At 40.1% G+C, this 14,406-nt stretch overlaps 1 protein-coding gene across 1 annotated transcript in view; it reads right to left on the bottom strand.

The window, feature by feature from the left end:
• The window catches only part of Rhogap102a (Rho GTPase activating protein at 102A), a 34,763-nt gene extending 24,372 nt beyond the window's left edge, over nt 1–10,391 (bottom strand). The window contains exons 1-2 of the mRNA XM_083046731.1: nt 7,927–10,391; nt 2,274–2,430 (exon numbers count right to left, since the gene is read on the bottom strand). Coding sequence (XP_082902857.1) covers nt 2,274–2,430; nt 7,927–9,825 — 2,056 coding nt within the window. The 5' untranslated portion in view covers nt 9,826–10,391. The remainder of the gene's footprint in view (nt 1–2,273; nt 2,431–7,926) is intronic.
• Nucleotides 10,392–14,406: the final 4,015 nt, after the last annotated feature.

Genomic DNA, 14,406 nt, shown 5'->3' with positions numbered 1-14,406 from the left:
TCGAAGAAGCCTCATTTCTTCGTATTCCTCATTGAATAACTCATGTAAACATGCAGGATTAAAATGACAAATTAATCGACATTTTCTCAAAGTAATTATTTTCAGAAAGCATTTTAACTTGTACGATCAATAACAAAATTCGTTTAATCTATATATCGATAATCCTCAGGGATTTTCCGCGGGAAAAATATTTATCCTCCGTATATAAAAATATAAAAATATAAAAATATACTGAGAAAACTTTTATAACGCTGGTAAAACGTGAATTCGCTAGGAAAGAATGTACCTTATAACGGATAACTCGCATAACGTACGGGGGCGTTGAAAGCACACACGAGGATTCGATTCTGCACAGCGTACAAAAGCATCCGAGAAATTCATGACTCTCATCGATGTTTGTTAAATAAAAGCCGGCGGGGGCCGGCGCGCTTAAATACGCGTTGGAATTTCGTTGAGCGCGTATAGCTTCCTCTCTTTTCTTCGCCCCTTTCGAAACACGGACTAATCTAGCGCGGAGCAACGGACACGGCCAGAATAAAGTTACACGTGCCCGAGAGGAATTCCTTTCAAAATCTCCGGAACGAGATCGGAACGCGGATGTGAAGCCGCGAGTTCGCGTGTCAGGAAGAAAGATCGCGGGGGAGATGTTACTGGATAATATACTAGGGTTGCTCAAAAAGTAATATTTTTTTCTCAGAAAATATTTATTCAAGGTTTGAAATTTATACACAATATACATCGATGTTTCCTCTTTACATATATTATTTTTTAACATAATCTTAATTATCTTCTATAGCCTTACGCCAGCACGATACAAGTGCACGTATGCCTTTACTATACCAACTCTTGTCCTATCCCCATAATCATGTCCTTACTGCTTGAATCACGTTCTCGTCATCTTCCAAATTTTGTTCCGCGGAGTGCATCTTTAAATGGCACAGAAAGTTAGATCGGAAACAATCGCTAAACTGTTCTACCCTATTTATCCTATAGTCCTGATCTGGCTCTTTCCGATTTTTGAAAAACTTACATCTTTTTGAGCCACTTAAAGATATAACTTAAAGATATATCTGCTGGACAAGATTAAAGATGACGAGGATGCGATGAAGACGGGTGGGTGAAGTTGGCACCCCTTTGTTATGCTATCATAATTCTGTTAAGAGTTCTGAGTTATTTAGAACCATAGGAAGAGTTCTTGATAATTTTTAGAAATAGTTCCGGTCATTACGATAACGAAAATCAGTTCTCAAAAAATAGGGGTGCCAAGTTCACATTTTTTTACACATCGAGTTCTAATAGTTTTGAGCAGAGTTTTAAGGTTCTTTTAAATAGGTATAGGTTCCTGATTATTTTTTGAAAGAGTTCTGCAATTTTTAGATAAAAAAACGTGCCTTCAATATCGAAGATATTTCTAAAATATCAAGTTCTCGTGAAAAACGTTAGAGTTCGTGATTTTCTAAATGTTTCGTAAAAGTGTATTAATTATAAAAAATCAATCTCTTCGAAACTATAATAGATAGAGCCATGCGGTTTTCACGTTTTTTCTTGTCTTATCGAGTACGATTCAGAACTCTACCGTCTTTCCCCAGAACTTGATATTTCTAAAATATCTTCGATATTGAAGGCACGTTTTTTTATCTAAAAATTGCAGAACTCTTTAAAAAAATAATCAGGAACTAATAACTATTTAAAAGAACCTTAAAACTCTGCTCAAAACTATTGGAACTCGATGTGTAAAAAAATGCAAAGTTGGCATCCCTATTTTTTGAAACTGATTTTCGTTATCGTAATGACAGGAACTATTTCTAAAAATTATCAAGAACTCTTCCTATGGTTCTAAATAACTCAGAACTCTTAACAGAATGATAGCATAACATAGGGGTGCCAACTTCACACACCCGATGAAGACATGGACAAGACAAGAGCTGATACAATAAAGGCAAACATGCACTTGTATCGTGCTGGCGTAGGGCTATTAAGTTGATGAAAATTATGTTGAAAAATAATATAATAAAAAACAATCCATGTATATTGTGCAAATTTCAAACCTCTTAAATAAATAGTTACTGCTGAGAAAATAAATGTAGGCTATTATTTTCTGAGCAATCCATGCTCTATGAAGTAACTCTAGTAGTTACGGAGATATAAAAATGTAAAACAGATAGAGATCATTCTCTTTCGCTCTCCCTCTCTCGCGGGGAAAAAAATGAAACTTTTACGTCAAAATTTTCGCTTCCAGTTATTTTCGATTCGAGAAAAAAAAAACGACTCACCGCTCGGCGGCCTGATGTGCACACCCAGATTGAGAGCTTGGAGCTTCGCTACGGCCACCTTGCAGAGGACCTTCCTCTCGATATCGGACAGCGTTCTCAGCGATGAATCTTGAAGAGTTACGCGCCGATTTCCCGTGCCTGCCCAAGTGCATTTTCCCTGCGACAGAAAAGAGATCGGAGATGAGTGGGTGGCTGGGACGTCTCTCTCGATTATATCTCTCCCCGAGTCGATTCGCGAAATTGACCTCGACAGGGTCGATCCCGAACGAACTTTTTCACCACGTGTAACCGCGACGCGAGGAAGCGTATGCGAATTAAGGATCATCTCGAATATCCCCGACAGGGCAGGGAGGGAGGATTTTTCTCTTTCTCTCTCCGAACGCGAAATATAATTCCGCGATCTCTCGACGCCGCTCTTCCTCGTTATCATGCAACGATTTATTCAAATTAACCCTATCATGTAAATTCGCGGAATTAAAATTTATGGATTCGTCGGCGAGATAAATCACAGATGAGAGTACCCGGGATTTTTCATCGGAAAATTTGCGTTAGCCGCGAATTGACCAATTTCGATTTTTCACGGCGGATCGACGCGACTTTGGCGGATAAATAAAATTCGCGGAAGGGCGAATCTACAGCCTCGTTCGTTAGTACTTACACGTTCGCCGACACGTGTCATAAAAATTTCATGACAGGTAGTTCCGAGTAACGCGTGTGTGCACTCGACAAGTAAACGGGAGGAGGAAGTATATAATATCGGAGGGAATGCGAAATATATAACGCGAGGAGATACAATATGACGGACCATAATTCATACACTTTCCTCGCGCAGAGAGGATCAAGTTATCTTGCAAGAAAACGTAATTATGCGAATTATGTTTCGCCCGCAAGATGATCGAGCCGAGTTTAAATTGCACTCGAAACTTTCACAATGCATAGATTGTTTGTCTTCGATTAATAATAATAATATTATAATTATTAACATCTCTTGCATTTCAATGCTAAAATGAAGCAGAGGAATATAATATTTTTTATACGTTTCTGTCATACATACACAGAGAGAATTTTCTCTTAGAATTTACCCTGAAAATCATGGTAATCGTGGGACAATATGGTATGGAAAGAATTTGATGAGAATTTCTCTGATTAATATTTATCACAACAATATCTACACGTTAAAATATAAAACATGTTTGATTAATTTTACCATGCAGTTTAGTAAAATTAATCAAACGTGTTTTATATTTTATTGTGATAGATATTATTATTTTTATTGAGGTAAATATTAATCAGAGAAATTCTCATAAAATTCTTTCCATACCATATTATCCCACGATTACCATGATTTTCAGGGTATATTTTAAGAGAAAATTCTCTCCGTGTAGTTTTTAACAGATTACTATAAATCATCTGTATATTTTTTACAATATTTCGTTAAAATTTTGGTAAAAAAATATATACTGCTAAATATCGAGTACGTTTCAACAAGGTCGTTAAAAATCACAGGAAATGAACCTGCTTCTGCCGTTTATAAACTAATCAGCTGCACGTCAGAAAGGCGTCAAATTGCATCGCGTCCAGTCGGAAAAAGCGGTCGAAAAAATTGTCAAAAATTTTGACGTAAAAAGCATATGCGTGTCTAGGCATGTATATATGGTCCAGCGTTATGAGCTTTCGTAGAAAAGCTGATGGATGCGAGAACGCGCGCGATATCGTTCTTCCTGCCTCTTCAATCTACAGGTAAATACATTCTTGTGTGTTTTTCGCGCAAATGTGTTCCACGCTCTAAAGATATTTCACGACGTCGAAGAAAGAGCCGCGGAGGGAAAGGTACGAGTAGAATAATCATTATTATTCACCGACGAACAATTTTGTCGGTGCATCTTCTTCTCAAGATCTCGTGTCCCTGCATTATAACATACGCGATACAATGCGAGGAAAAATAAATATGTGAAAGCTTGAATAAGTAGCGGATTTGGTGATTAATTGTTCTTTTGAGAATCTCTCTTTATCCCTGTTATAAGTTTTAAATTATTTTAATTCAAAAATGTTACATCGATAAAATGCGATTTTAGAAAAGAATGACTTTGTTCCATTTTTTATTACTCCCTCGATAGGAGAAGAAGAATTCTTCATAGTAATTTTGTAATCAATTTCTCTTTAAAATTACACCTTAAAATATACATTAAAGCGAGATAACGAGATAACGAGATAACGAGCGAATTAAACCCACTTGAAAATAATAATGTTGATCTATCATTAGATGAACACGAATATATACAAGAAAATGTAGCGAACATGAAACAAGTTGCATATAGCGTGAATAATTTATTCTATCGCGTCGAATAATTAAAATGACATTATACATATTGTATAATCATCTCATCGCGATGTAACAAAATGAAAATACGAGACACGAAGCATAATGATAAGTACGCAGCAAGATATCGCGAATGAGAGAAAAGCTACTTGAGCCACTTTTTGTTCCACTGACGTCATCACAATCAAATGGAAATAACTGCGATGTACTTTATCGCGATTAGCGTCACTGAGAACAGCCGTCTGTGACATGTGTGGGTGGACAAATCGCACTTTTATCTCTTATGCAAATACGCGAATTTTATCATTTTATCAGTTATATACCTAATAATGACACTTGGATTTTTTGCTTTAAATAAATATTGGAGGAAAATTAAAACGTTTTTTTGTTCGTTGTATAAAATTCTCGATCTATATCGGGTAACTCAAATTTTCTTCAAAATTTTCTAATCTTTATTATTCTCTCGACCCACGTCGTTGTTAATGTTTTGTCTTTATTATCCCAAATATATGTGTTTGCTTATTTTCCAGCCTTTTTTGCAGGGATGCAAATTAGCAGGATAACGGAAAAAGGGAGAGGACTGAAAAAGTTCGTGACTCGCTTGTTAATCGCTGTGAAAAAAAAATGTTGCTCGTTGCTTGTTGTAAGTATATTCCGAAGGCCTCGCATGGGGATTGACGGAGGGATGGAAAAAGTGTCCTCGGAACGCGAAGAAAGGTCTAACGAGGCCTATGAAGGTAGGTGAAGAAAGATAAAGAGAGTATATATGTAGTACACGAGTTTCGCATGCAAATGTTGATGCGAAAGCTAGCTTTGGAAAGTGTCGATTCGGTTTCCCATCGTCGCCTCTTGAACGAGTTCTATCCTTTTTTTCTCGCCGTGTTCGATCGTGAAAATTATTCAAAAGAAAGTTTTCTTTGTCATAAAGACAAAGAGAAATTTAATATTTCATTAATGAAATTATTGCGTATACATATAATAGGAGCGACAAACAGAACTGTCACGCTGACAAGTGCATCTCGTGTAAGTAATATTATTGTTCGCTTACGAGTAAAGTGGTTCATTCGAGTGAAAAACATGTCTACATACAAGTAGTTTTCGAGCCGTAACTCGATCGAAAAGAAAAGAAAAGTGAATTGTGCTTTAGAAACGTGTAAACAAAAAGTGAGATTCAGTTTTTCAGGATTATTTTAATGGAATTTTGACATCACGGACGTAGCTTTGTCAAAATATTTAATTTTAAAGCTTGGACAAGTAAAATCTTCCATTAAATTTCAGTACAGATACAATTTCAGTTTGACAAACAGTGATTTTTTTCTATCGCGTTTGGAATTTAACTATTAATTATGTCTACAACAATAAAATATTTTCTACATAAGCAAAAAATTAATTTTCTAATTCTCATTAATTGAATTAGCTACATATCGATATTGCAAGGTATAAATTGACTAGTATAGTCAATTTTTTCATGCTACGAGAAAAAAGGAGGAATTTTTCCTTTGCGATCGAATTATTCGGAATAACGAAGAAACGCCACGTGAGAATAGCATGGACACGACGACGGCGGTTAGTAGTAGACTTTGGCTTTAGTGTGTCGATATATATCCGAGTAGTAGTGTAGCGACAGGGAAGAAAGGAGTGGGGGAGGGGTTAAGTATAGTTTATACACACCGCCGCGTTGGCTGACTATTTCTGGCGGCGCCAGCGAAATTCCGAGGCCCTAAATTGGTTATCGCGCTTACCGCTTAACGAGAACGTCTGTCGCAAGGTCGACCCCCTTTTTCTTCCTTCGCGTTTTCCCTTTTCGCATCCTTCGCGCGCTTAGACGCCGGAGGATAAGGAGGTGTCGAAGAAGAAAGGGGGAAACGCGAGTAGATCAGCAACGAGTGCAATTATCGAGTACTCGATGGATGACTCTTACTGTGAAAGAAAGTATTTTGCAACCTATCTCTCTCTCTCTCTCTCTCTGTCTCTTTCTTAATGAAATTGAAAAATAATTAAAATACACAATTTTAAAAAAATTTATGTCGCAGAATATTAACGAAAAATAAATAAAAATCAGCACTTTTTCTTGTGATAAGTTTCAAAGATGCGTCAATTTTTTATGAATTTGACATAAAGGGAAAAGATGAAGGGTATAATTTGACATATTTTTAAAAAATTATTGTCACAGATGAGAAAAATCGTTCTTAAATTTATGTGGAAAATTGACCAAATAATGCCAAATTGCGGAACCAAATTCATTCCGCAATGAAACATTCAGTATTTTCTAAACAGCTCTTCTTAAGCGACAATTTATAATGCATAGTTTAAACATTTAAATTATGAATGATAAGAAGGATCACGCTACACATTTAGGAAACCACTAAGGGCAAATGTAAAAATAGAATATAAAAATGTTTGCATCAAGAATTTTCTTTCACACTGAAAACTTTCGGATGAATAATGACACGAGTAATTTAAGTGGATTGCTTCGAAGCATATTTTCACAAAACACAGAAGATGATACTCGTTTCGTGAACAAGCAGAGAAAAGAAGAGAGACAGAGACGCGTGCGGGCGATATTTTTTATCATATTTATAAAGAATATTTAACATGTTTTGTAATGTCTGTAAATAACTTGTTATTCCGGAATTAATTTGCAAGAATAACTTTGTCCAAAAATAGCGGCAATCGCCAATTGCCAGTTTCGCCAAACACCCTTTATAATTCAGAATCTCCCCCTCTCTCTCTCTCTCTCTCTCCCTCTACTCTTTCAGAGGATATTCCTGCCTCGCGTAACATGGAGATCAGCGCCAGAAGCTGCCATTACGAAAATGCGGGTCTATGCCAAATTCGCGATATCTACTGTTCCTTTTTATTGAGCTTTTTGCTAATTTCGCGGAGACGCCAAAGAATGCGCGAGATATAGCTCGTTGGAAAATCCGCAGAACGCATTTAATATAACTTCCAGAAGACGCATTTTCATCTCTGCGCTCTCAGCTGTCTCACCCTATCACAAACGACGAAGGAAACTGTCCGCGCAAATAAACTACTAATCGGCAAAATCAAAACTACTAGTCAGTCACAATCAGAGAAGATAATCCATCAATACAGATTGTCCGATTTATAATAATTTTGATTTATAATTATTTTTTAAAAGTGATTTAAAGTTTTTATATTTTTATTGATATAAAATGTGTGTATATAATCAATTGGAAATCAAATTACTATCAGCCTTGAATATCTCACTTTAATTTTAAATGTAAATTTCTTTTTTTTTTTATTGCTGTATAATATTGCAATTTAGTTTTTGTTATTCATCAAACAAGCAAAGTGTGGAAAGAGACTCACCTGAGGCGTCCACACGGATGGCTGATGCGACGCCCTCGACGTGCTCTTGCTCCTGGACCGCCAGATCTTCTTCGCCACCAGCCGGCTGCCGTGATGCACGACGCTGCTCGAGGACTTGCTCTTCTGCATCGCGGTGCCACCTGCGGAATTGGCGGACGATGACGTGAGTGCCGGCGAACCCGGTGCCGAATGGGATGTCTTATCCTTATGCGCATTGGAACCGTGCAGGAGATGGGACAGGAAGGATTGATGGTGATGGGGATGTTTAACGGGGGTGTTGGCCTCCTCGGAGCCGAGGCCGGCGTCGATGCTGCTCCTGGAGCTGGCGTTTCTGCTCGCCGGCGGTGACGTCGTCGTGTCGGCGTCCGATAAATTTTCAGACGGGATCTCGCCGGGTCCGTAGGAAGACATCTCGCGATAATGCGCCGCCCAATTGTCCTCCGTCTGGCAGCCCTTGCTGTTGCCGTCGTCGTCGCCGGGTTTGGTGATCTCGCCCTTGGCCTTGATGTTGCGAAGATTCCGATCGTAGTTGACCCGCTTGAACCGATCGACCTTGTCCGCGTCCATGGACTTTTTTCGCGCCATCCGCAAGTATCTCTTAATGGTGTCGCTCACGGATGGCGATACATCATCGTTGTCGACGCTGCTGCGTCTCCGTCCGCTTGACTTGTGCAACGCCCCCTCCTTCTGCGAGGAGGACTCGTCCTTTTCTCTCTCCAATATACACGCGTCGAGAACGTCTCGGGAAACTGGATCGGTTTGCACGCCATCGTCGAAGAAGTACCGATCGATGCTGGGTTCCTGGACGGCGATCAGAGGCGGCGGTGAGATTGAATGATATGTTCTCGTAGGTGACCAAACGTCGGACTTTTTGGTGGACGGCCTCCTCTCGTGGCCCCACCATCGGGTGGACGGCGAGGTGTACGCGCCGGTTGCTCGGGGTCCCCTGAAACCTCGAGTGCACCTCAGATCAAAGTAAAGCTTCTCGAGGAGTTTCCGATCCGTCAAGATGTCGGAAATAACATGCTCTCGAGAAGACGACTTGCTATAGTAACGACTCAACGTCTCCATCAGTGATTTATGAACGTAGTCGCCTTTATAGGACGACACGGTCTCGGGAACCACGTTTTTCTCGCTGGAGGAACTCTGGCGAGAAACTTCATCGCGTTTAGCTTGAGCCACGATCATATCCAGGTGTTGCTGCAGCTTGTCTATCAAACTACGATAGTCGAAGTGCTCTTTCGCCTCCATCTGTTGCATTGTTTCCTGCGACTTGGCGGCCGCCCTCGCCGGATTAGCCGCGTCGCCCTGCATGTTCAGGTACTTTTGTAGCATATCGGCCAGCTCTTTGGCCTCGGCATCCTCTTCAGATGTCTTACGCCGCGCCACCGGACTCGACGGTGTGCTTCCACTGCCGCTACCTGACGTCAGTAGCCACTCTCTCTTCGCCTTGGCAAGATCAAACTTGCCAGACGTAGTCGCGCTAAGGACAAAGTTTTGCGGCGAGTTCCTGACGTCGTCTGCCTCGTCGGCCGAGCTGGCTTGGGTTCGACAGCTGCCGCCTTTGATCTGTCTGCGACGTCGCTGGGCGCGAAAGCCCAGACTACCCGGATACGATGCTTTTCTCCAGAGCAGGAACCGCGGCTCCTTCTGGCACACCTCCTGAAAGTACTGCTCGATCTTCGGTATGTCCTCCGGACGGTTGTGGGTACCGTCCGGGATAAGACGCCGGCCGGCATCCGCCATGTATCGCCACGTCTTCCTGGTGAGTAGCCATCGTTCCTTGACGGGCTTGCGTTTGGTCCTGCGATCCCTAGGCGATGTGTCGCGTTTCGTGTTGGTGTTATCCGCGCTGTCGCGACGCGAGCGTCTCCTGCCACCGCCGGGACGCTCCGCCATCGTCGCGTCCTTGTCTCGCCTCACCACGCGAACCACCTTCGCGATCGTTGCGTCAGCCCGGTGTCGTATACGACAGGGACGACTCGCGGACGGTCGCCCTTTACCGCGTGGAGGAATCACTGTACCATACCAGATGACTGCTGGGTGGTATCTGGTTCTCCGTCCTCTTATTCGCGATCTATCACTTCGTCTTCGATCGGAGAATACACGTACATTGAAGAGACTACAACGAATATCCGTTTCGAACGAACCTGCACCAACTACACTTTGCCACTCGCTAGAGTGAATATTCACGGATCGATGCTTTTTATTTCTTATTATACAACGTATCGTCCGAATAGCTAACTTTCAGAATCGACAGCGGACTGGCTCGAGAGTTTTAACAAATTGATCTTCTCTCTAAACAGAGCCTAAGAAGGCTCTTCGGACGAGAACCATTGTCAGTTCTTGCCCATTCTCTAGGAGATCTCTACGAAAAACGACGACGAGGACGTCCGGACGTCAAGATCGCACGCGTTACGAGAAATCGCGCGAGAGCCGGCAAGGTGGAAGCTACCTAAGGTACGCGACTACTGTTCCTCAGGGCGTCGCGACGCTCGTGGACGCTCCGTGTCTAAAAGCGTCTTCGCCCCTTCTCTCCGCTTCCTCCTTCTCGCTCGCGTGCGGAAACGCGAGCGAGCGAGCCGCGAGTGTAAGAGAGAAGGAGACGATGACAACGAGAGACGACGATGGACCAGACTGAGGAAGAGATATAGAGGTTGCTGCGGTCTGGGATACCTGGGTCCGCCGCAGACTGACCGGAGGTGTAGTCGTCGACGACGAAGGTGTCGTCACGGCTTTGCCAAATACCGAAGGCACTTTCTGGCGACCGCTCTCTGGCGTTCCCCGACGATTGACGACTTTGACGAGGTGGTGACGACATATCGTTCCTTGTCGTCGTCGTCGTGGCATATGGCCTGAGAATGACGTCGCGTGAAAAGCGCAATCATTATTATCATTCGTCGCGAATCTTGCGAGATCGGTGAAACGAAGCAAAGAAAGAGTTTGAGCAGAAATTCGAGGGTATCAGGAGGTGATTTAAATTATAAATTCGTGATTGAAAGATAATTAGGAGAGCGTTTCCTTCGAGTAATTTTATAGATTTAATCAAATACTAGCAGATTAAAGATGTCGAAATATTACATTTATATAATCATATTTACTAATTTTTTTTTATTTGAACTTTGAGAGAAACTTTTAAATTAGATATCTATTAGAAATGACTTGAGATAAATCTTCATGATCAATCTTCTTATTATTTATAGCAATATATATTTTATATTGACATCATTGGAAGAATTAGTACATAAGGGATACTTAAATTTCTTTATATTTTAACTGCAATCTTAATTTTACTCCTCTAATGCAATAATGTACCGATTACGAAAGAAACGAGCTTAAGTTGTCAATGATATCAACGTGACATTTTGTAACAAAAGTGAAACAAAAATAGATTCCACTGTTACACATCATGTCGAAAAATCTTTGACATTCCTTGCGCTCTCTATAAGTCTGAAAGAAAGAGAATGACAAATCTGTAACTTTGTCATTATTAATCACCGAGACACTTATATGTGGAAATAATTTTTCGTAAATATGTGTTGCAGATTTCTCTTTTTCTCTTTCTCAAATTAACTAAAGTGTAAATGGCAAAGTCGGATGATTAGAAAAAGCCAATATCTCTTTCTCGCTGGTTGCCACGGCAACGACGTGCTCCCTTTGGCTCTCTATCCAGTGTATGCGGAGACCACCCACTAACCGAGAAACGTGTTAAACGCGAACTTTGTTAATATTTACACAAATGTAGGATTAGAATTAAACTCCTATATACTACAGAGCGCCACGTGGACGGAGCGACTGCCGGGAAATACGATTCTTAACAAGACGTATATATAAACTAAGTAAAGATTTCTGTGCCGTAACATACGGTAAGATATTACATCTACTCACTACACGCGAGGAAAAAGCGATATGAAAAAGAATTAAACAAGTTTCGCAAGCAATGACGAAACGGTATTTATCGATCAATCTCAAATTTCATTCTCATTCTTCCTAGTAGAATTGTGATTCGCGATTTAATCACTTCTAAAATGTCAAATATTGAATTTCTGAATAATGACGATCGCGCTCTTAACACTTTTTATTAAGAGAAATAATTTTTTTTATAATTTTTATTTCACATATCTGCATTTCTCTGCTACTATTGAAACACAAGTATAACACCGCAGTATCCTAATAATCGATAAATGCGCATTCGTATTAATTAATTAATAATTAACGGCGCGAAGCTACGCTAACTACATCCTTTGATGATATCTCCAATGCACTTACATACAGACTTTATACTAATTGGATCATCGCGACGTAACGGAAGATTGCGTATCAAATAGATTAGTTTCGAACAAAATTACACGTTTGTTCACGTGTTTGCGACATGTGAAGCTGCAAGTAACGTTATAATCTCTAGGATTATCCTGCTGAAACCCGTCCAGAGGCATAAGCTTGCCGAATGAGAAAGTTACATCACGGCTCGGGGAACAAACGTACGGAATTACCTAATAACATTCTCTCACACGAAATCCTTTCTTTACACACCCTGCCCGTAAGACGTAGAGCGATAAAGCTCGCGATAGGGTATCGCCCGGAGGATATATATTTTTCGCCCGCGACTATTTCGGGACTCATTCTATACTGCGGGTCGGATCTCGCTACACCACCACGTGTGCTCTGATCCCGATGGTGCGGTACGTACAATCGTAAATCAGAAGCGAGTTAATCGAGACCTGCTGGAGACCTGCTGGATTCTCAATTTCTTCTACTTCTTCTCTTTTTCGTTCGGTAACACGACTTTTGATTTATCCCCGTGGATATACTTTTGCCACGCGCAGCTGTAAGTGACGTAAGAAATTATAAATATCAATGTGACACGCATAAATGTGTCTCCTTTCGACCGACCGACTTGGAGAAAGCGCCATAGACATCTACTCGTTTAGAGTAGAAAATTGCTGTTTACTTTTATCTTGTCTGAAATTTTTACTTCGCGTCGGTTGTTTACCGTTATTTGTGCGGAATTTTTGCAATTAACGACCAGAGAGAATTTACTTGTGCGAGCAAACGAATGTCTTTCTTTCGAAATTGCACAGATATCTAGAGTCGCGCAAGATGGTACGAAAAAGGATTCCACGGATTCCTGAAACTAATGAAATCCGGAACATTATTTTTACAAAAATATTTTCTCTGCGCGACCCGCACAACATTTAGTAAACGCAAAAAACAAAAATCTTGTATCTATATATCTTTCGATCTTTCGTGCAATTTTTATAATTTCGATTTTTCATTAATTTGAACAATAACACATACCTATATTTACAGTCGTATAAAAAATTCATCAGAATCGTATAAATATATTTAGAACTGAAAGAAAACAACATATGCATGAAGTTGAGAATTTAAAAATATTTATGCTTCTCTTGAAAAAAAAAAAAAAATTGAAGTTTATTTTTGTAAAATTATAATGCAGATTCAAAACGAGTTTCTTTAAGAAGTAAGATTTCCTTAAAATTTGTACGTATTTCGCGGCGTATCTTTAATTAAAATATTAATGTTCAACTTTCGTTTAATTGAAATTGTATCAAATTAAATATGGAAAAAAATTCGCACAGAGAACTTGCCCGCTCTCTTTAATAATGTATGCCAAGAAAATTGTATAATTATTCTGACGTCTGATTCTCTTCGATATCTTTGCGCGTACTCCGTCGTATTGAACACGAGATAAGAAGTTTCAACGCGCTCGGACGAACTTAGATAAGGTCCGCCAGCAGACACTTTGGCGTCTCAAAATGAGTGGTGGTGAACGAGAACACGAGAACACTAAAGATAGAGCGACACACGTTGTTTCTTTACCCCGTCCTTCGCTTTTCTGCACAATTTTCCTCATTTTTCTCTCGTTGAGCTTCAGATTAATGGGCTTTTCGAAACGATCCCGAGATTCGAGATGTATCTAATATTTTAGAAATATAATACAGGAATATATAAATGTATGCGTATAAGAAGAGGGCATTTTTTTCTCTAAATGCGTCTTCAAAAAATTTTTCTTGTTCCAGAGGTTTTTTATTTGTCGAACAATTCGGTTTGCAGGCAAGAACTTTACAGTTTGCTTCTTATCTTCAATGACTTTTACAACTTCCAAACGACCGCTTTACATTAGCGATACATTACCGGTATACGACGATATACGTCAGCTGACAATGGCCACCGTTTTTATCGATTGCGGAAAGCAGAACGGGCTTGCCGGAAATGATAAACGACCTGTTAAACCCGCGATTGTGGACAACATCCGGCAACATGATGCTGAACCGTGAAACTTTTTCCCATCATCCATTTGATGACATGTAAGTAAAGTTTATGCAAAATTGACATACTGCGTATGAATAAAATATCCATTTTCCCGCGATATCAAAAATTATTAATATCGTCAAGTGTAACGTGGTCCAACGTGACATATTTAAAAATGACATGCAATTTATAATATGTCTCTGATTA

Source organism: Prenolepis imparis, unplaced genomic scaffold, assembly GCF_030444845.1.
Source record: "Prenolepis imparis isolate NDT839.2.m4 unplaced genomic scaffold, iyPreImpa1.0 SCAF_1, whole genome shotgun sequence".
NCBI classification, from domain to species: Eukaryota; Metazoa; Arthropoda; class Insecta; order Hymenoptera; family Formicidae; genus Prenolepis; species Prenolepis imparis.
This window is presented reverse-complemented; position numbering and strand designations above follow the sequence as displayed.